This window comes from Xiphias gladius, chromosome 5 (assembly GCF_016859285.1).
Source record: "Xiphias gladius isolate SHS-SW01 ecotype Sanya breed wild chromosome 5, ASM1685928v1, whole genome shotgun sequence".
NCBI classification, from domain to species: Eukaryota; Metazoa; Chordata; class Actinopteri; order Istiophoriformes; family Xiphiidae; genus Xiphias; species Xiphias gladius.
Genome location: NC_053404.1, coordinates 21577489 through 21600787, shown reverse-complemented (window position 1 = coordinate 21600787; position 23299 = coordinate 21577489). Strand labels below are relative to the sequence as shown.

Here is a 23299-nt window from a genome sequence, read left to right as displayed (position 1 = left end):
TGCATCGCACCAGCGCTCTTACAGTTTGCTTGAATGATACGGGAACATTACTCATGCCTCCCGATGCCAGCTAGAGCAGCAGGCCGTTATCATGGCTGTCACTGTGGCTAAACCGGGCGAGCTGCATGACGGGGGATGAGACAGGGACAACACAGTCCTCAGTCCTCTTCACCGTCAACAACAACAGCAACATAAACAACGCACGGACCGGAGGACGGCGCCGCGTGCTCGGATGCTAACAAGACAGACTGGAGGCGATAGTTTCTCTGCTAACCGTCATCACACAAAGCAAGCTGACATGAAGCAACGTGGATGCTCTTCTGGTGAATCACTGGGGGTGAGACAGATGAAGAGGAGGAAGAGAAGGCAGGAATGACAGCTGAATGTGTGTGTGTGTGTGTGTGTGTGTGTGTGTGTGTGTGTGTGCGTGTGTTCTCGCTGGTCAGCCTGGCCGCTCTCCATCTTCCTGCTTAGGTGTTGATGAAAACCTCAGCGTGGGCTCAGGACAGACTTGGCTCTTACGAACCTTGTTGACATTTCAGCAGCACAACAGACAAATATAAAATCAAGGGAACACTCTGTATCACTGGCACAACAAAGCGTGTGTTGTCTGCACGTGTCACAGTTTGCATGCGGCTGCCTCGGCGGTGCGGCATTTTATTTTCGTCCTAGAACCAGGCGGAAATATGCGCGAACGCTCCGTGATTTTGTAACAGAAAATTTCTCCCAGCTCACTGTTGATGTTTTTTACAATGAGGAAATGCAGCCTTGGGACATCCGTGTTTCAGGATAGCAAACATTCATTTTCTGCTTGGAGATGTAGAGCAGAGAAGACATTTCTATTCCAATTCTATGATCTGTTCAACCCCACGCACTCTCCAGCGGGTCAGTCACTAAAAAACGCATTTTTTGTACGGCATTATTCAAAACCTTAAGAATTTTATTTCAAGCTTTAATCAAGACCCTCAGGTTACCACAAATATGGAATATGTGATGCTGGATTACAGGGAAAAATGTGCAAAATGATGCACTAGGTAAATGATATCACTGCTCATACGAGTCCATGAATGAAAGGATACCAGTCACGTCTGCTCCCGCAACCACTCGCTCAGATTCTTCTACCCAACATCAACAAGACTTAAAGGTCTTGAAGAACAAAACTGTCAACCTGCTGCTGATGCCGGAGGAAAAGTCACTTCAGTCCACTTCAGATCTTTACTGAACCAGAAGAGGAAACAGGCATGAAACACGTACACGGCAAAAACACAAAAGACAACTGAAGACATAAAAGTGCGGGTGCTATACACACAATTCAGAATAAAATAAAAGGGTGTATGATAAAATCAAGGAAAACTGCAACACAAAGAACAAAGATGTGTGAGGAAGCATGAAGCAGTTTATAATCTATTAGAATTAAAAGCACCTCTTGCAGAAATGGATAAATTCAAACTTGAACCCGTTAACCACTTAATTTTTGGAAACCTGTACCTCTGACTGGAGGGAAGCGGTTTCTTTGGTGACTGTGGTGATCCCAAAGTCAGCAGGATGTATTGTCTGGGAACCGGGATTATCTGTACCAAACTTTGAGGAAATCCAACCAGTAGGTGTCGAACTGTTTCACAGGAGAAGTGAAAACTTTGACCTTTGGCACAGGAGAAAAACTCGCCAAAGTCATTAGATTGCATCCTATAGGGACCTTTAATTTTTTGCAGCAAATTTCACGGCAGTCAATTCAATAGTTGTCCAGATATTTCACTCTGAGCCACAAATGTCAACCTCATGGTGTCGCCAGGGGAAAAGTCAGTGGATCACTGAAGTCGGTGGGATTCATCCTCCGAGGACCATAAACGAGGCTGTAGCTAATTTCATGGCGATCGATCTGTCAGGACTATCTCTGCCTGGACCAAAGTGGCGGACCAATCGACGAACCAGCATCGCCATCCCTGGAGCCCTTGCTGCTTAGGTGGCAGAAAACTTAGGTTGTAGCCTAAACTCGTTCCCCAGTCAACTAGGGTGTGGGCGGTAATAATATCAAAACAGTCAGCGAAACAAACATAAAACCCAAGCAGGCAAAGCATTAAGAGCCGAGACACAATCTCCAGACGGTGTTAAGGGAAAATATTAAATCCTCACTCTGCCCTACTGCAGCTAAATTAATAAAATGCTTTAAAAATGTAAGACCTGGCAACAAAAAAGACAGAGGGAGGTTGTTAAGGAGGAAACTCTAGAAGCAAGGTATTCTGTGTGTGTGTGTGTGTGTGTGTGTGTGTGTGTGTGTGTGTGTGTGTGTGTGTGCGTGTTTTGCTGCAGCATCATCCTCTATAAAACAGCTTCCATCAGAGCTGTCTCTGCTCTGCTGAGGCCCCCGGCACCACAGCCCTCTCGGCTCCTCTCAGCACCACTGGCATAGTGATCTAGTAAAGGACCATTCCACCAGTTTTACGCTCAAAGACCAGTTTACCAATCACGAGCACTACTCAGCATGTGGGCGTTCACCCCACAGAGAGGGTCAAAGGAAAGATGCCACGAAGCTGCATTTCGAGAAATGTAGGATTAAACCTTTTTGCTTCTTTTTTTGGAGTTTTACCCAAACAAAGGACTAAAAAGGGGCAACACATGAGGCTGATCAGTTACTTGATCAATAGAAAACAAATCTTCGGTAATTCTGATAATGAATTAATCATTTATCATGTACAAATGCTAAAAAATTCACTTAAAGTTTCCTGCCTCTCAAATTCAGTTTCATATCATAAAAACAGGATATCGATGGGTATGTGATCCTAAGACGTCACCTTGGGCTCAAGGAAAAAGCAACAGGTATTTCACTATTTCTCACATTTATAGACTCAACAATTCATATTTAAATCCAAAAAAAAAAAAATCTGCGGATTAATTAATAATGAAAATAATTGTTTTGTGACTTCTGATTTATAAATGAGTCACACAATTAATTAGTTATCAAATGGTTAATTTTCTGCTTATCCACTAATCAATTAATTGACTGATTGTTTCTGCTCTAGATCCCTTTATCAGTTAAATGATTTCATAACATCATCACAGAAACCAAATTAGACACTTTTGAAGTCATTCGTGCAACGGTCTTCGCCGTAATCAGCTGTGGAAGAAACAGCGTTGCTTGGGAAGAGACAGACGGAGACAAGTGGAGACAGACGGAGACAGACGGAGACAAGCGGAGACAAGCTGAGACAATCGGAGACAGCCGGGGCAACAGCTGAGGAACACGCTGATCACTGCAGTCCGCCGCGCTGCGAGTCTGCGCCCTGCCACCGGTGGCTTCGTTCGGCATTAGACACACTGCTTCATCCTTACATCCCCGGGCACAGTTGGAAAGAGTACTGGAAAACGGTACTCGAGTAAAAGTACTGTTACCTAAAAGAAATATTCCTCGAGTAGAAGTAAAATGACCCGTGTACTCTGAGTAAACATCACTGCGTTACACTTTTAAAAGGGGGAAGGGGAGGTCAAAATTGAACAGGACATCTTTAGGCTTCAGTTGTTTCATTGTGTATACTCCCAGGTGAGGGCCGCACCAACAGCAACCGATAAATTCCAACAACTGTCTGGTAACAACTGATAATTGCAAATATCCACTCGGTTGGCAGTTTATTAGGGACACCCAGCTAAAACTAATGCAGCCTAATCCAACAGTCCTGCAGTGAGTCTTCCCTTCACGACGGGTCTAATGTTGGACTTTTATTAAAACTGATTTAAAGACCTGTTGATTCAACTGTCCGACCATTTTGGAGGATGCAGTGTGTGGTGCTGTCGAGCTGCGTCGCATTGCACAGAGAAGGTGCCTCTGTCATTTAGCCTACTCTCACTGATATAAACGGGGTGGAGGAAATTCTAGAAACACCTGAATACCACGGCGGGGGTCCACAGACTTTACGTAGCCACATCCAGCAGCACAAATCAAACAGCAGCCACTTCTTAGAGAACTAACAGCAGAACAAAGCAGCAGAAAAGAAGGGGACGTATAAACCACATAAACTCCACCGCGGCTGCAGCCGACATACGCAGACGAAGCGCTCCGTTGCTAGGCAACGCAGTAGTTGTTGACGCTCTCCTCTGTACAGCGAGTCACGACAGTCAGCCATTTGTCGCGCTCGCCCGTCTGAGCGCTACTCTGCGTAGTCCTGCGCACCGCAAAGTCCCCCAGCGTCTGCTCTAAAATCCCGTCTCCTCCGCCGGTTCATTCTCAATGTGGAACACAACCAGTCCACTCAGGCGCTCTGGTCTCGCTGCGACTTCTCAGACACTGAGCCGAAACGAGCTCCGCAGCCACACCAGGGATTATCAGGAGCAGCAGGAAGTGGGTGCACACCTCACCGGCGGCACAAGTGAGCGTACAGGTCACAGCTGAAGGATTCAGTATCTTAACGCTGCTAGCGCTGCTAACGCGGCAGGTGTGCTTGATTTAGGACACCTGCCGCGGTCACCGGGTGGTGCATTAAATCAGTGATTAATTAACGTAGATGCGACCTTTTTTTTTAAATCTATGCTGAGGTTATGCTGATCTCGACCATGGCTGCATAATGACACCATCCTTAATTTTATTGCAACGTTAGACCCGGCCCAGGTGCGAATTGCAGATGCTGATTTAGCTCTTTTTTATTTGTTGCCAAGTAGAAAACAATTGAGTTGGAAAATACTTGAGTAAGAGTTTTTAGGTCACAAAAAAAAAAAACAACAACTTTCTTACAGTAAGGAGAGTAAATGTAACTCGCTGCTTCCACCCCCAGTCCCCCCAGGGATTGACTAATACAGTGTGTGTGTGTGTGTGTGTGTGTGTGTGTGTGTGTGTGGCAGTGCGGGGAACAGTGTATCTGCTCGCGTGCCAGATCATTGCAGCCGCCAAGATTCAATCAAAATCACCTTCGTCATTGTTTCCTTTCACCGTTAAAGAAAATAGAAAATCTTAACTCCTGCTGCCTTAAAACCTACAGGACTGGTTCTTAGTCCACATGCGCAATGTTTCTTTGTTTTTTTTATGAGAACAGTGTCTTCAAAAGCGCGATGGTCAAAAAGATTTAAAGACAGAATTATTCAAATGCTTCCTAGAGTTGCCCAAAAAACTTCCTCTGTGTACGACAGACTTTAAAGGTCCTCTCCGTTCAATAACTTCAGCCAGCATTTAATTCTTAGAACCACTTCTCGTGCTTTTCTGTTGGTGGCAGCCCCCTGATAAAAGGCCTTGACAAATGAGGGGAGGATAATTCAGGCTGTGCTCGTTTGATCAAGAGATGTCAGCGTTGTCACCCAGGGGAATTAATAGCCGGCTGCTGGGCTGATCTCCGGCTGCGATTAGGAGAGTGCAGACCAGGAGATTCTGACCTCGGCAGTGTCTTAGAAAGAGACGGAGGAAAAGACATGAAGAGATCCAAAACAAAGACGAGAAAGTTTTAGATTTCCTTAAGAAACAGACACATCACGAGGAAAACTTCTTCACAGTGAAGAGATGGTTAACAGATTTTATATATATATATATATATATATATATATATATATATATATATATATATATATATATATATATTTCTTTCTTTTTTTCTTTTAAAGCACTTTTGCGCTATTACCCTACGTCCTAGGAGGGAAACAGACTACTCTATTATCTAATTACCCAAAATCATCTCTAAGAAAAGGTGTGTAAACATCAAACCTAATCCGCTCCCTTATCGCTGGGACCACCTCATCTCTTTCACCGCTCTGCGGGAATCGAGCTTGTCACCTCTATTTGCCCCCAGCCCCGCTTTCCTTTATCATCCTCTCATCTTTTGCTTCATCTGGGAAGCTAGAATCTGTCTCCTTTTTTTTTTTTTTTTCTCCTCAGATTTTAAGAATTTGCTCTGCAACCCACCGATCCTCCGACAGGACACAAGCTCTGAGTAGACGAGACTGTTTTGGATCAAACAGGCTTTTCCCACCTTTTTTCCCGGACGTATTTCTTTGAATCAAAGCTGATCTCGGCTCTTTTGTAGATAAATTTACCAAAACGTGAACAACTCGCATTTAACTTGAAACTGGAACTGAAGGATCAAGTTCCTCTTTATGTTCCACTGACGAGATCTTAGGCCGCGTTTTTATTTACAACAAAACTCAGTTACACTCAATTAAACCAAATGTCTAATACTGGATTACATGTTGATTAATAATAAATGCCAGCCTTCCTGGAGTGTGCATGTGCCCTTTCCACCTTAAGTGCTGTAGCTGCACAGACCTGATACAATTGCCGTGACACTACTGTTCGAACAAACAATCTAACAACTCTTCCATTTTTGGAAAAGCAAAATCTCCAAAATGGTCCTCTGGATGACACCGCTGCCTCCAATTTTCCTCATAACAGGAAGAGGATCGCGTTGCTGGTTTTCCTGGAGGAACGAAAACAAAAACGCACGCGCCAAAAAACAAGATACGGATCATTTATAGTGTCAAGAGGCTTGTTACCAAAGAAGGGGCAAGGATTAGTGCCACAGATCTTACTCCACAAATGTGCAGACCCCCACAGGACTAAAAGCCCTGTCTCTGCAGTTATTGCTACTAACCGCACACCCCCAGCTGAATGTGGACAGGACCTTTGTCTCCGGTTCAGGGAGACGAGAGTCTCGCTCAGCAAACTGTAGCGTTCAATACAGACGTTTTACATCTCTATTAAGGAGGAGACAAGAGACTGCGGTGTCCGAAGTGGCCCCAACAGTTCGTCTTTATCACACTGACAGAGAGAGGAGAGGAGAGGAGAGGAGAGAAGAAAAAAGGAAAGCAGAGGAGAGGAGAAGAAAGGAGAGGAGGGAGGAACCAAAGAGAGGAGAGGAGAAAAAAGGAAAGGAGAGGAGAGGAGAGGGGAGGAGAGGAGAGGAGAGGTGAACTGAAGAGAGGAGAGAGAAACCAAAGAGAGGAGAGGAGAAAAAAAGGAGAGGAGAGGAGAGGAAAAGAGAGGGGAACTGAAGAGAGGAGAGGAGAAAAAGGAAAGGAGAGGAGAGGAGAGGGGAGGAGAGGAGAGGAGAGGAGAGGAGAGGAGAGTGGAACCTAAGAGAGGAGAGGAGAAAAAAGGAAAGGAGAGGAGAGGAGAAGAAAGGAGAGGAGGGAGGAACCAAAGAGAGGAGAGGAGAAAAAAGGAAAGGAGAGGAGAGGAGAGGAGAGGAGAAAAAAGGAAAGGACAGGAGAGGAGAGGAGAGGAGAGGAGGGAGGAACCAAAGAGATGAGAGGAGAAAAAAAGGAGAGGAGAGAGGAACCAAAGAGAGGAGAGGAGAAAAAAGGAAAGGAGAGGAGAGGAGAATAGAGGAGAGGAGGGAGGAACCAAAGAGAGGAGAGGAGAAAAAAAGGATAGGAGAGGAGAAGAAAGGAGAGGAGGGAGGAACCAAAGAGAGAAGAGGAAAAAAAGGAAAAGAAAGCAAAGGAGAGGAGAATGAGAGGAAAGGATGAAAAGTAGAAGAGGAGAGATAAGGAAAAGAAAAGAGGGAGGATACAAATAGACGGCAATACATATGGAAACAGAGAAAGCAAAAGGAGGAGGAGAGTCGGGTGAGAACAGACCTGAGAACAAACAGACTGAAGAAAAGGGAAGGAGACGTGGACTTCAGCCTCCTGAGAACCTTTAACTCCAGCAACACCGTCGCTCCCTGACACGACGGAGCGTTTGATGAGAAAACAACAACAACAGTCTGGCTGGAGAGAATACAGAGAACTGTCTCATCACGGGGCTGTTTATAGAGACACAGTACTTCTAACACCGTGACACTGTCTCCACTGATCTCTCTTCACTGTCCTCCGTCTTTCTCTCCACTCATTCATGCGTTAACGCTCTCAGCCGGCCTTCAATAGAGCCGTTTCCCATCCCTTCGTCCACTCCTCCTCGTTCTCTCTCTCTCCTCTCCTGGTGATGGCCGAGCCTCCCAGTCCCCCTCTGCTTCTCAAATCCTTCACATTTCTATTTATTCTTTTATTTATTTTATTTAAAAAAAAAAAAAAACGTATTCAACTCTGTCTTTGTCTCGATCCCTGCGTGTCTTTCCTACACCCGCTCCTGTCCCCTTCCCTTCCTTTCAGCAGATTCTCAGCTCGTACCGTGAAAGATTAGACGGAGGGTTACGTAAGTTTCCCGTCGTCGTGTCTTTCTCTCTCTACACGACGCGCTCACCATCTTTGTTTCTCACACTCGGATTTATTCTCAGTCTCCCCCCTCTCCTTTCACTTGCTGTCCTCTTTTTCACCCCCTCTCTGGAAGACAGAGCCATTTGTTTTGTCGCTACAGCAGCGAGTTGTCCGCTCAGGCTTAAAAATCCGAGTCGCTCTTTAAGGTTGTAATAGGTGAGACTGGCGTATTTTATCTGTCTAAATAAAAAAAATAAAAACTAACAAAACGCAAACTGAGATTTGCCCAATCTAGTAAAGTCCCTATAGCCAAAGATCCCTGGTCACAGTCAAGTGTTATCACTGAATAACTTACCAATACTATAGGTTTAGGTTACTGTCTTTTTACTATAAATATTTAAACTATATTTCTGAGAAGTCAAATTTTGCCATTAGTGTGTCAGTGGCTCTAAATGCCTCACCATGAACCGGCAGCAGCTTGTGGTGAAAAATGCCAAAACCAGAAGCACAGATCAGAGCTGCTGCAAATTTCAGGCACAATCTCCGCCTGAACTTGCAGACCGACTGACACGCTGACCATCGCAGCGGCCACCTTTTCGCACCGATAGCATCCGTTTACCATCGCCACAGGAGGCCTTTACTGGACGGAGGACCTGTCTCAACCGGCGTCACGCCCCTCCAACAGCGACGATGAGAAGATTACGGAGGCTTACCAGTTTGAACCTCTGCACCTTCCTGAGGCTGTGGCTGGACAGATGTCAGGAAGTGGTGACTGAATAATGAGTCATGTGGGGACATTTTCAGTTTTCACCTCCACAAATATTTTGGTATCGGCCACAGTCATTACATTCTCTGAGGAAAAGAGCAGGTCAGCTAATGTTCCACTTCTTATTCTTGGCACGGCAACCGCTACCACAGCTGCAACATATAAAATAAACCTCAGAGTCTTGGCTTTTTCGTCACTGTTGACGAAGGGCCACCAAATTCAGCTTACAGGTGCTATATGTTAGTTTCTGCTATTGCTACATAGCCAAAGTTAGCATTAACAGCCATTTACTTGACGGTCTCGAAGAAACGTTGCTAGTTCAGCATCAAACTTCATTCCTTTACTCACCAAGAGCTGCCTGCAGCGCCGTAAATCAACACCAATGTTAACTCTTATTTCTATCACTTCTTTTCTACCACTGATGTCAGCGTGCTAACCAGCTAGCCCCCGCCTATCCAGTCTTGTAATACCACTGTGCGACAGTGCGTCACTTCAGCTTCCGGTCTGTCTTCAGTCCAACGTGAGTCCTCTTGTCTTGGAAACGCAACGATGGCTGAAGCTCTTAGCAAGTAAGGGGCTGTTAATGCTAACGTTGGCTATGTAGCGATAGCAGAAACTAACATATAGCACCTTTAACTCACCTTCAAACTCTTTTTTTTTTTTACAAACAGTACAGAATATTTATGATTGGAAAAATTAATTACCACAACACGCCAACAAGAATGTAGTTCCTCATTAAGCTGCTGTTTTATCAGGTTTCTACTCGCCGTTTGCAGCGCACGCAACAGAATTTTAAGATCCGTAATCGGTGGCTTTTCCCAGAAGTCCAAACTGTAAGCCTTGGTTGACTTCTCTAATTCATTTTTATTTTTTGTGTCCAGACGTTTGCACCTTTGACTTTTTAAACAAAGAACTGGACTTTGTCAGCTGCAGAACCTCCGGTGGCTGTGACACAATACAGAAGCCATATTACTAAAACTGAAACTCTCAAAGCAGAGCAGCAGAGTTTTTTATAGCCTTTAAGAGGAGGTATTTCCTCCATGACCGACGGTTGCTTTTACACTTTCAGAGGACACACTCATCTTCCACCCGCTCACTCAGTACAGTCATGCACTCTGGCTGAGACGCCTTGAAAGCAAACGATGATCATATCCTACAGCTGCTGCAGGATCTGTCTCCCATCCTGCTTTTCTGGTGCCTCAGCGAAGCAGTGAAGAATTAGGCTAGAGTTTTTCTCTCCGCGATACTGAAGAGAACAGTGAGGATACTCGGGTTATGTGGGCCGCTGCGTTACATAACAACACAGCCCTTATCACAAACATCTAGAGCTGCTGAAAGGATTTTAACATGCACACGACATGTGAAAACCATGTTAACGCATGTTCACTAAGACACACACACAATCACACAAGGAAGGAGCGAGTGAGAATAAGCGACCTCCTTAAAACTTCAGTCAGAGCAGTCGCACGTGTCTTCCTGTTCATACGAGCTGCTGGTGTGCAGCATTACATAAGCAGCTTTGATTATTACCAATTAGCATAAAGGGTAACTTAATTAAACAAAAATATCTCACACAGGAAGACGCCTGCTATGAATTTAGTTATCAGACGAGCTGGATCTTTGCTGCTCTCGTTTTTTAGTTTCAACCAGAGGCGAAAAAGGAAACACCTTCTGCCACATGATGGATGGATGTCATTATTTTGCCTTCACAATTGGTGACATGAAGAAACGCTTTCTCTCTTTGTTGCTGTGATTTCTTTACAGTTTTTCAAATTAATCCTTGGATGTTTGATGGGAGGCTTTTATTTTTTTTTTTCCGTTATACATTTCTCCGCTCAAATCTAAAGATGCCAGCCTGACGTATTTCAGAGCTGTAAACACGCGGCCTGAAACCGTTTTCAGTCTTGGTGATGAATATTCCGTTAATTTTATGAGGCTACCAGTTCTGCCAATTTCATTTCTGTTTAGCTTCTTCGCTCTTATGACGTTTACTGAGTCTTTTGTGTTTTCAGCGGCGATGGCAATGAAGTCAAAAGTAAAGTAGTGACGGTTCTTGTGTACAGCGGGCGAATTATGACAGCAGTCTGTTAGTGGATTACTTGTGTTCTCTGAAAGGATGGGTTCCGATAGCTGGTTCCATTTTGGATCCAGTTCCAAATGGGTGAAATACCTGGATACGTTTAGCTCTACGGTCAACGAATCGTTTATCAACGTTTTCATTCAAGCCCTCTCTTTAGTTTAGTCTCTCTTGCCTCTCTCTCTCTGACACTACAGGCATAGGCAAAGAAACAAAAAAATGACGCATACAAATGCTCGATAACTCAACTTAAATGTTCCAAAGTCAACAAAACAACTTCAAAATGCAATATTTGGGGGGGGGGGGGTACTCACGAGAAAGGCGGGACAACAAGTCTTCTGTTTAAATAGTGATCTACAGCCCAACATGGTAAAGAAAGTGGCATAAAAAAACCCAAAAGAAAATCTGATTATGACCATATATGACCCAGAAAAGCAACAAACCCTCACATCTGAGGAGCTGAGGGAATCACAGAGGGTTTGAGCATTTCTGCTTAAAAAAATGACGGAAAAGATTGGTGGATTATCAAAGAGCTTCACATTAACTTACTGTCAGTCAGCCAATCAATGAATCTACTGATTGTCTCAGCTAAGATTTGGAGACACGCCTTGCTAGAGATCTGATTGAGCCACACTCCCGTCACACAATCCGGTTTAAAAATGCTGAAGCCACGTGGCAACGAAAAAAACATGAATTGACAAATTTCAGTTGGCTTCTCTCAAAGATAAAAGACGACTGTCGCACACAGAGAATGGGAAAGCTTTGGTGCAGCTCAGAGGTCAAAGGGCATCCTGGTTCACAGGGGGCAGTCAAACACTACAGATTCAAACTCATGACCTGACATGGGAATCCATATATTTGTATATATATGTGTGTGTGCGCGCTCATGTCTTCGCCTTAGGAAAACGGTGAGCCCTGTGTGTGAGAAGCGTCACTGCGAGGTTTGCACCACCACTGGAATATTACCTTTTTGTAACCCCTTCACTTGTTGTGTTAGTCCTTTAATAAAGTCAGCAAGCCTCGTGTGTTAGAGTCCGTTAGTGCTCATGTGCTTCTGTAATCCTTCTCCCCACTTGCCCCCCCCCCTTTTGTCTGCCTCCCCTTTTTGAGCCGCAGATAGGATCTTAAGAAGCACGGGACCATGGACGTAAAACCCACAGACCTTTAAGTTCCCCCTGAACCGTAATGTTCAGAGTTAAGTTCTGGATGTCCCAGCCTGGAGGCAACTAAAGGTAGTTACTTCTCCTCCAGTTTTACCAGACGGCCGGCAATACCCATGCCAACATTCACAATGTGTCCAAGCGCTCACAGTATCCCACGTGTCTCGATGAGACCTCAAAGACACAATTGTTTTTAAATTATTTTTAAAATGTTTATAAAGCTTTATGCCACCATGTAGAACTGATTTGGTTTCAGCGCAAACATAAAAGAAAATATGCAAAACAGTCAATGAGACTGGAACCTTTTCCCACAGTAATACAAGAAACAAACGCGTCCATCGTGTTTTCCACGGGGGTTTTCCGTCCTTTGACCTTCGACTGGAGCTCTTTCAGTGACCAACATCTCGTTACGTCCTCTTCTTCTGCAGCGGTTTAATGGCAGCGACTGGAGAATTAGTGCCATCAAATTTTTAATTCGGCTGTGCCCACCTCCTAACGTTGGCCTAACAGTAGTGGATCTGATGGAAGCGCACGTAAATTTACATTTTCCATATTTCGGTGTAGTCTGCTTTAAGCGTCTGGTCTGGAGTAGTTTCGAAAAAACAAAAACACAACCCTAAGGTAAAAATCTGCCCTGAAGCGCAGACTCTCTTCATCCTGAGGATCAGGTCTGTCGTTTTACAATCCGAGAACCTCAAGAACCAACCGAAGTGGCACACGATACAGAAGAAATGAACAGAAAGCCATAAAGCAAAGAACTGAGGCCGTCAATCCCAGATGGTGGTGTTGTCATCGCAGTGTCGACCACAGCCACAGCTCAACAATGGAGACAGATGAGACGCAGGACACAAATAGCCGAGAAAAACAGAGCCGCCGGCCCTTTTCACAATACAGGCCAGTTACATAGCACAGAAAACAACCTGCATCAGACTTTTCAATGACAGGACGCTGGTTTGTACAATGAGCGCGACACGTAACAATGAGGCACAAGAGCACAACTCTCACCGATGAGCGAGAAATCCCTGCAGGACGTCTGCGGCTGTTTTCTGCACAGCAAACAAACCTGTCGTATCGACTTTACTAACAGACTGAGGAGAGGAGAGCTAGCAGGCAGCGGAGGAAGGAGCTCGCTGCACACTGATTCAGGAAGCTGGCAGCGTGGAAACTAATCTCATTTATCTTTGCTTTTTCTACCTTTTCCCATTTAAACTTCTTTCTTTAAACTCTGTTCTTTCATACTTTTAGAGTTCGATGGGAAACATCACGTCCAAAAATATTCTCTTTAATAATGAACAGATAATAAGTAAGCTTAATTAATTGATTTTTAAACTATAAAATGGCACTATCGATAACCAAAAACGTTATGAAACCACTGAATAATATCATATACTGTAGATAAATATCTCCAGGGACCCCGTAGGATCGTATACCAACCTCTGATCCTGAGGTTGGAGGGACAAAATATCCAGACAGCCCACATACGATCTTACGGTCACAGCAGCGCTTCTCTCTTCGCAGCATCTCGAATACACGCACCTTGAACTGAAATCAAGCCCCTGCATTTGTCAGAAGTATCAAAAGTACACAGACCCTCAGAGGCAATAGCAGATTTAGGCTGCCTTCAAAAAATAAAAAAAATTAAAAATTAGAAAAAAGCCACGAATACGAGAAGAGCCGATGTATCGAGTTTGCAAATTCTTCTGAATCTTCGAGAGCTCTGCCATTAAAAAACGTTCCAGTGAGAACAAAAAAAACCAAGCGCCTGCCCCACCTGGTACAACTATCGCTTCCAGTGGCCCGTTCAGGATTTACATGCTGTTTGTTTACAAGGTGGGGGGGGGGAGCGAGAGAGGTCCGAGTGGAAACAAAGGCGGTGTGTTCCACAAGCTGAGAGGAAACGACTTTTTCAACCTCGCAGGGTCAAAGGTCGCTTCAACCCCTCTGCCATTAAGACCACTGTTGTGAGCTTGTGTATCTGTATATATATATGCACACACAAGTGCGTGAGCGCGTTTGAGAAGCCATTAAGTCGGTGCTGGTTTGTCTGACAGGAGGCTGAGGTGGACAAAGTGTGTTTTTGTTCTCTTCACTGCTGGCCATGAAGGAGAAATAACAAACAAACTGTTCGGTTCCCCTCAAGTGTTTATTATCTTTCTAAATATCGGCTGCGTTAAACAGACATGTATGTAGGGGGGGAGTTATAGAGAGCGCAGGAAAATTGGGAATAAAAAAGCAACACTACGCTTCAGAATCCCATGTTTTAAGGTGAGAGGCACAAAGCACAGAGGACGAGTGAGCTTCAACTCTCGGAAACGCTGACATGACGAGCAACTAACTGTAACAAGGTCAAAGGTCAAAGCCGGAGCCTTCCCTATATATACGATGCTACCCCAAAGTCTGCAGCACAGGCTATAATTTACTCCCATCATCCGTCAAACGCAGATCCAAGTTTTGCCTCCGTCGAGGTTTTCAATCTCACCGGTGTCTATCAAGGTCCGGTCGCACAAACCACATAATAAACGGCAGAAAAAATGGCGGCGTAGAGCATCACGCTGTACAGATAATGAAAAGCAGAGCATGTTAACGGCGTGGAGAGAAATGCACAGATTCAGTGCCGTAAAACTGCAGCAGGACCAGCGAGCAGGGCTGGGCTCGCAACCAAAACCACCGAAACCGACCCAAAAAACCGAAAACCACCGCTGCTATAAAAACCTTCAAGGGTCGTCACACAGATATGAGCAGCCTGCAGGCAGGGAACAGATGCGGATAATAACACGCCAGCTGGCACCAGAGGCTGGTGTTTATACCCAGAGAAGGTTCATAAATATAAAATCATAACACTTCAACTGGAAAGAAGTATAGATAGAATAAGCAAACAACAAGCACACTCTAAATACATAATAGTTTTCATAATGATAGCATTATAGAGTAGATAATACGCAAAAGATTAGACGGTATGTTGTGGTATTCATACTCTATAGAGAGAGAGAGAGAGAGAGAGAGAGAGAGAGACCTAAGTGTTACATAAAGAGAGAGAGAGAGATCTGGACTCACGCATTGCAGTAGGGTTTCTTGTCGTAGCCTTTGTAGTTCTTCATGTTCAGGGTCATCTTGCAAACCTCGCAGTGGAAGCATCCTTTGTGCCAGTTCTGGAGACAATACACGCGCACACACACACGCACGCACGCACGCACACACACACACACACACACACACACATATTAAGATATCAGTATAGGATTTGATGCGTCTTCTGAGGCCTGAGATTTGCTTTCGTGGTTCTCAAAATACTACTTTCTGACTTTGGACCCAAAAAAAAAAATGGTCCACTTACTTTTTGGCCTGGATCTTGTGGCCTTCCCTAGATGACGGTGTTCGGTCGTCATGGAGATGGTTTAGTTGTTGTCACGTGACATAAGTTTGGCTTGTCGGCGATGTAATAACACCTGGTTGTATTTGGGGGAAGCTCTGTTTCTGTCCAAAGAAGGTCTCTGGTGTCCTTGATCGTTTCCGACTCCCGGCCGATGACCTTTGACCTTTGAACCCTGCGTCAATGACGTAGCTCTGCCCACATTACATTTCACATATAATGCGATACATGGCTCCAGATTTCTTCTCGGGGTCTTTAGGGTGCACAGGCAGAGATCTGAAGGTGACTTTCCGACATACAGGAGCCCCACTGAGATGCTCTTGACTTCGTCTACCCCCTGGTATCACGTGATTGCAACTAAACCATCTCCATGACAACTGAACAACTCCATGTGCTAAGGAAGGCCATGAGATGTGGCTGAAAGCTTCGGAAACACCAAGTAAGAGTGATTTGGTTAAAACCGTTGTTTCCAAGGTCAAGAGCGAACCTTCGATCTGACCTTTCAGGCTGTTTTCTAACCTCATTGGTTTCTTCTCCACCTCCCTCTCAAACTTGTCTAAGTTAGACTCTTTACTAACTGTTTGGTGTGTTGAATTCGTGGAACTGCCACATAATTCGGCTCGATGAAAGAATCAGAGCCAGACTAATCCATCGGTCCGCCCAGTATTAGGTCTTCACAGACACACTGGTATTGGCATATAATATACTGTCGTTAAATTATGCGCTTTTGCGTTAATTTAAGAAACAGTATTGAAGTTGAAGAACGAGCTTAGACTTATTTTTCAGCAAAGTTTTTTTTAGCTGTTTTTTAAGTTGTTGTTTTTTTTTTTTTTTTTTGGAGGCAGATGTTTTTTTCAGAGAAACAGCTGTAAAAAAGCCACCGTGCACTACCTGCTCAGCGGCAAACAGCAGCGAGACACAGTCAGGGACCAGCTGGTGAACGCGGAGGAGCATTTAGCAGCTAAAGAGCCTGATGTTTCCCTCAAGAGCTGGTGGAGACCAAAACCAGAGCTAAAAGAGAGGGAGTACTGGACCTAGATTCATCAGATGGACAAAGACACCTGATCTAGATGAATGACAACTTCTGAAATTGTCTTGTAATGTGTGTCCACAACACATTAAGTAATTTACATCTCAGACTGTGTTCAGAGACTTTCAAAAAGGCTAGTGGGAGAGCCGAGGGTTTATGAACTTTTAAAAGGGGTTATAAAAATTTTTTTTAAAAAAAGCTTTGTGGCTAAAATGGAAGTTACACCTTGTCTTGCAATAGGCCTGGTAAAATGGGGACACCAGAGAACTCTGAGGGCGCTGAACGGCAAAATGATTTCTTTCCGTCTTTCTCTCACCTTCACACTTTCTCTCCCCCTTTCTCCATATAATTCTTTTTTTTCTTTTTTCTTTGCCAGGCCTCATCCTCCCCAAATCCACTGCCTCTCACACCGTTTTAGCTCTTTTGTACCTTTGGTCTCTCTTTAGGAAAAGTCAAGTCAGCTTTTACAAGACCAGACAGAAGGTAAATTTGGTTTCCCCCCCTCCCCCCCCGCAGATTACTGAGTGACGAACGGTGATATTTTCGTTCACTTTTAACAGTCGACGAACCTTACATTGGCTGCGGATTTGCAAAACGGGATTCTTTCATTCTGAGATGCGTCGCCCACAATGCAAATTGTGTCACCTAATACCTCACGGAGCAGACAGTGACTGGATGAAGACCAGTTAATAATTCATCAGCGTTACGCAAACAGACTGCTGCTGAGGTGCTACCGCACAAAAATCAACTCACTTTTATATCCTGGCGCAAAAACAAAAACAAAAACTGAAAAAAGAGGGTGGTAAAATATCCCTGTTATTTTCCTTATTCGCCATCTCACATCTTTATTATAACCCCTGATGCTGCTTTAAACTACAACGGTGTGCTCATACGCCTTCGCCAGGATACCTCCGCGTTTATTCACCGAGGAACTTCCCGGCGCTGCCGCTCCTGCGGCGAGTGCCCGCGCGTACGCGGGGACAGAAACGCAGCGTCGTCGACGACTTACTCCTCGGTCCTCGAGGGCGACGCGAACGCGGGCCGGGGGCCCCGAGGAAAAAGAAATCCGCCAGTGAGCGGGATCGTTGCCGGAGCCTCGCTTAGGCTGATCTTGTGAACGCTGGCAATAATAATAATAATAAATAGATGAATGGTTAAGATGTATTAAGTTGGGTTAATTAACCATAAACCTGCCACACATCCACACCGGTGTTACAACGGTTTCTGGGTGAACCAACACATTATTTCTGATTAGAGGTTTAGATATTGTCTCAGTGACAACTATGTCCCTTCACTTGTTTTTAGTTCCTCCGGTAAAAACACATTTACTGGCTGATGCCCCCCCCCCCATATGCATTTATTTCTGTAAATCGTTTATTTATGTATTGATCCATTTGGCCATTTTAGAGCCTACTGGGAGGACTAATTTAGCAGTGGGGGGGGGGGGCTCTTTTGTGAAAACATAAGGCTTATATCACCAACAAGATTTAAAAAAAAAAAAAAATCCACCTGGGAGACATTTGAAGTCGAAATGTGACATCGGTCTCCAATCGATCGATCGATCGATCAAACCGTATCAGCTCCCGAGTTCTCGGCCACTCGGCTACAAAAACACTTGCCCGACATGTAATGACAGTGTGTCAGGGTTTACGGTCTGATCCCCTGGTCGAATCCTCTGATGGAGACCGGGTGCGTGGACCTTCCCCTGCACCACTACCCGCGTCTCCGAAAACTTCGGGAACCTTGAACTCGGATCTGCTCTAGTTCTATGGTTTTATAGGACACAGCGAGCAGGCAACTGGTTCTGGGCTGTTTTTATTTATTTATTTATTTATTTTGTGCGTATATTTATCTAAAAAACAAAAGTGCCCACCTTGTCCAGGCAGCTGACTTTCTCCGTCGGGTAGACGATCTTCCCGCAGCGGGCACACTGGGGGTTCATCCTCCAAACCTCCTCTGCGCGGTTAACTTCCACTTGTTCCACGGGGACCTGGCGTCCCGGTCCCGGCTCTTCCACCCTGACACGCAGGTAAGCGAAGCGACGAAGCCGCAGAAAGCTGACGAGAGAGACGGCGGGTCTGCTCCCTTCGTCCGGCGGCGCACAGTCCGGTCTGAGCTCTGGATGCGGCGCCGGGACCGATCACGCCACCGGCGACAAGCTGGCGGGAGTTAGCGCGGGGGAAACAGGAAACGGCTTCGCGTTCCCTTCAAAGTCAAAGCACAGCGACGACGATGGACGGTAGCGGGTCGTAACCGCATTCACTAGAGGAAAAGATTTGGAAACATTACCTCGCGAGTATGAGATAGTTTTCTCATAGTTACGAGGTAATATACAACAGACTAATGGGTCAGTAGCCGGAACGCTTCAGAACTTGCCTGGGAATCATCGGGTTTTCAAGTTTTCTTCAGGATCAAGGTGATCCGGCTACAGCCGTCACTAAATCCATTAGCAGGTTCCAAAAATGAAATGTTAAGAGCTAATTCGGCGCGATTTATTTTCAAAAATATAAACAAATATAGGCCAAAAAAAAAAAAACGAGGTTTAATTTTTGCAGGGCAAGGTGGAACTCACTGTATCCATGGCAACATTCCTGTTCCTTGGAAAAGTTTTACATCATTTTTAACTGAGGTTTAACTGCGACGTTTTCCAAAATGCTGTTTAAAAACCCCCACTCACATTGATATTTGAGCTCATATCCACGGCGTCAGGTAGCGCCATAAAGCCCGGGTCTCCTCAAAAGAAAAAAAAAAAAAGAAAAAAGAGAGAAAAGAAAAGAAGAGGGGCAAGGTGTCATGCCGGACGAGGATTTTCCACGATCTGGCAACCCAGAAGAAGTTCTCTTTAATGGCTTCTGACTGGTCTGTTAATAATTGATTAATGAATCAATCAAATACAGCGTATAAAGCCTTCATAAGTGGCGCGATCCGACGGATGTCTGTTGGTCGCCCGGAGGAATAAAACTTCCGGCGACGTTTAGCGTCGTCTGTCTCACCATTAACAGGTAAATTACTCCCCCTGCTGGCTGATGCAGGCGCTGCCACCAATTAAAGAGGTTTTTTTTTTTTTGTTTTGGTTTGCGAGGCGATGTCGTTTAAGGTAAAATAAAAATAAGACTGTTGATGTCAACGGGAACAAATTTGACTTCACAGAAAAATCAGAGTGTTACTGACCATGAAGTTAAAAATGAACAGGTTCTACCTGAAACCTCCCCTTGGTCTATGTGGATCCCGATTAACTGTCAACTTAACGACACTGCAATCTTGTTGCCATCCTCGCTGAGGACGGCATAAAAAAAAAAACTAAAGAAAGAAGAGGAGGGGGAAGCAAAATTAAAAAAAGGAAATAACCATCTCTGAAAGTGTACTAAAAAAAAAAAATCAAACTAACACACTGAGTGAATCAGGAGATGAAAGTATAACAGACACCAAATGGGACATTAAGGTAAAAGGTATTTTAAATAGATTCACTGGATTAAACACTGTAAATTCATGTAAAAAGGTGATGAAGAGAAGATTGTGATGAAGACATGTTTTTAAAAAAAAAAAAAAAATCTAGAGACATCTAATTGTACATTCACTGCTTAATGATGATTCATTTCCTTATCAAATCAGAAAACTGATGACACTTGGAAAACATGACTTTAACAGATTAAGCAGATAAGCGTAAAGGTTTTAGATTCTTCTCCATCACTCAGTACAATCAGGAGGCGAGTGATCGGTCCTGCAGCAGGACAGCGAGCCCAAGCACGCAGCCAGAGAACTGGCCCAGGAGACCAGAAGAACGAGGAGCCCCTGCAGCACAGGGTCTGGGCCCCCCACAGAGCCCTGATCTCAGCATCATGGAGTCAGTCTGGGATCAGAAAAAGAGACAGAAGACACTGAGACAGACAGAATCCACAGAAGAACTGAGGCAAGTTCTCCAGGATGCTCGGAACCACCTACCTGCCAAGAACCTGAAAAACTGTGTGCAGGTGCACCGAGGAGAACCGGTGCTGGTTTAAAGGCACCTCGTGGAAAAATTCACAACCATGCACAAACACACACGTACAGATACAGGAGCATATGGGCAAAGCTGGACGCATTTGATGTCAAACAGGGGTCCTGCAGGTCTCCTGTGATGTTGAGCCAGTAGCCTCCTGTTCCTGGGGACCGTCCTGTAAACCGCGTCCCCCCTTCTCCCTCCATGTGAAGCAGCAGACCCGTCACACTGCACCGCTGCAGGCCTGGGCGGGAGCACCGGAAACTGATGATGATGATGATGATGATGTGATGTCAGGAGAGAACTCCTCAAAGCTGGTCTCTAAACATCGTGTCGGGTAAGCTTTCAGCTGGTGTAAGGGTCTTCTTCTCTGCAGGGGTCATCTGACTGAGTGAGGCAGCGCTGTGAGAACGAGGCGACTGGCTGTAGCCACTTCTACCCCAACCGGGCCCCGAGGAGGAGGTGTGGAGGTGAGGATGGGTTGGCAGGCGGCTTGCGACTGAGTAGTTCACAGCTGTAACAGACGCCTCCGTTTCCCCCAGGGCACCGCCGTCGCCTTCTGACTTGCTTTTACACCGCGCAGACAAAGGCTCCGCTGCAGCTCGTTCTCGGCTTCCTCCAGTGCAGGCAGGGACGTCCAGGAGGCCGTCATTTAGCTCAGGTGCCTCCGATTTCTCCTGATCGTCTTTGAGATGGTTCTGCACCTCGACTAGAGCCCGGCGAAGCACAGACCGAAGCCATGAGGTCGAGGGAACACAGATTCAAACTGCAGGCATGTTTTCCTCGACGTGGTTTTAAATGAATGCGGAATTATTCACTTGGTCGTTTTCACTGATATTCCCCCTGAGCAGTGCTACATTTCCGAGAAGCTAATAAGCTGTAAATGACAACTGACGCTGCGCAGCCACCTCAGCTTCAGCTCCTCGTGTGATGTGAACGAACTGACCGTCCCAGTCAAATGCACTTCCTGTGGTCCTCGTTTCTGTTCTGTCAGGGCCCGGTTGGGGCGGAAGAGGCTACAGCCCGTCGCCTCGTTCTCACAGCGCTGCCTCACTCAAGTCAGATGACCCCTGCAGAGAAGAAGACCTTTACACCAGCTGAAAGCTTACCTGACATGATGTTAGAGACCAGCTTTGAGGAGTTCGCTCCTGACATCACATCATCATCATCATCATCATCAGTTTCCGGTGCTCCCGCCCAGGCCTGCAGCGGTGCAGTGTGACGGGTCTGCTGCTTCACATGGAGGGAGAAGGGGGGACGCGGTTTACAGGATCGTCCCCAGGAACAGGAGGCTACTGGCTCAACATCACAGGAGGCCTGCGGGACCCCTGTTTGACATCAAATGCGTCCAGCAGCCTGTGTGTCAGCTTCATCTCCCACACCGTGAGATCCGCTCCGCAGGGGGATGCCAGCTCTTGTCAGTTGCTCATGTGAATGATGAGGGCATCGAGTTTATCACCCCTCATAAGATAACAGAAACTCATGTCACCGTAAACATCACAGGGTTTGCTGGTTTCGGTAATGTCGAGGATGCAGACTCAGCACCTGACCCGGTCCGAGCGTTGGATCTGCTGTTCTACAGGCCCCCGACCGATCCTGACCTTGAATCTCTGATTCAGTGTGTCGTTGCTACCGAGGAACGTCGTGCTCTGGGATGTGCTGCGCACCAGAAGGAGATTCGGTGGAGATGGGAGGGACACAGAGACATCCCCACACTGTAAACTGCCCCCAGATCAGGTTCACACACTATCCGCTCATCCTGAAGACGACGCAGTTTTAGTTCAACCGACAGAAGCAGAGTCTGACTTTGACAACTACAACAGCTACTCTCCATTCGTCCAGGTGATTTTAGAAAAAATCCTGAGAGACACCCACAGCTCCCACAGTGTCTGGGAAAGACGGGTTTGTCTTTCGTGCGCTGGAGGAAAAAGGTCCTGTGGAGCGAGAGTCTTTTGGACATACGGAGCCACTTCATTGATGGGATATTGGGACCTGTCCTCAGGAGGACAAAAGATTAAACAAACTGTTTGAGAAAAAGGTGACAACTGATTCTGAGAGGGAGTCGGCGGACAAGATGCAAAACAAAAGAGGCAAAGCTCGTTTTGTTGTCGACACAGTGAGGAAGAAAGCTGAAGCTGCTGCTTGGGAGATGATTGAGTTTCTCTGTGAGGTCGACCCCTTCCTCTGTGAACATCTTGGGTTGATCTGAAGACAAACCCTGAAGGCATCACTGGGATCTTTATGATCTGGCGGATCCAGATATATCACCATGAAGTGCTAATTCTTATTTTTCCCTGTTGGAGTGAATAAGTGAGACTAGGGAGCATGGCAAGAAGATTGACTTTAATTCTGTATTGGTAAAGCTACGTATCCAAATACTGAGCTTGTTGTGTTTTATCTCTATGAATATATTTTATCTTATTATACTTTTGGTGTTTGTTGCTGTTATTGACATTTCAATTTGCAGGACAAAACAAAGCAGAGCTATGATCTTCTTAGCGCAAGGTGAGTTAACGTCACCCCTGTTTTCTGCAGTCGAGTCACGAGCGGTCAGCCGTGTGTGTGCGCGGCCAGCCCAAATTAAACGTCAGCAGTAAACTGTAAGGTCGTGGAAATCATATGTCTATGCTGGGTTAATGAACGTGCGGCAGTCCCTTTCACCGGCAACTACTGTCACGGCTCACCTAGAGCAAGACACTCAACCCCCTCCGACAGGCGTGTGTGCTCAGTTCTGCCCAGAGCCCAGGGGGTCCTCAAGGTCAAAAGGGCATCGGTTTGTAAAAGAGCTCAAACAACCAGGTCCTGTCT

General features: G+C 45.6%; 1 protein-coding gene across 3 annotated transcripts in view; it reads right to left on the bottom strand.

Moving 5' to 3' along the window:
- nebl (nebulette) overlaps positions 1 to 18645 on the bottom strand; it is an 88442-nt gene extending 69797 nt beyond the window's left edge. Inside the window, exons 1-2 of one of the 3 annotated variants that reach the window (XM_040126969.1) lie at positions 18386 to 18645; positions 15167 to 15261 (exon numbers count right to left, since the gene is read on the bottom strand). In XM_040126969.1, the coding sequence (XP_039982903.1) occupies positions 15167 to 15261; positions 18386 to 18454 (164 nt within the window). In that variant the 5' untranslated portion in view covers positions 18455 to 18645. Of the gene's footprint in view, positions 1 to 13546; positions 13686 to 15166; positions 15262 to 18385 lie in introns of those variants that run through there. The other 2 variants (XM_040126967.1, XM_040126968.1) reach the window with 2 other exon arrangements.
- Between the last annotated feature and the right edge of the window lie 4654 nt (positions 18646 to 23299).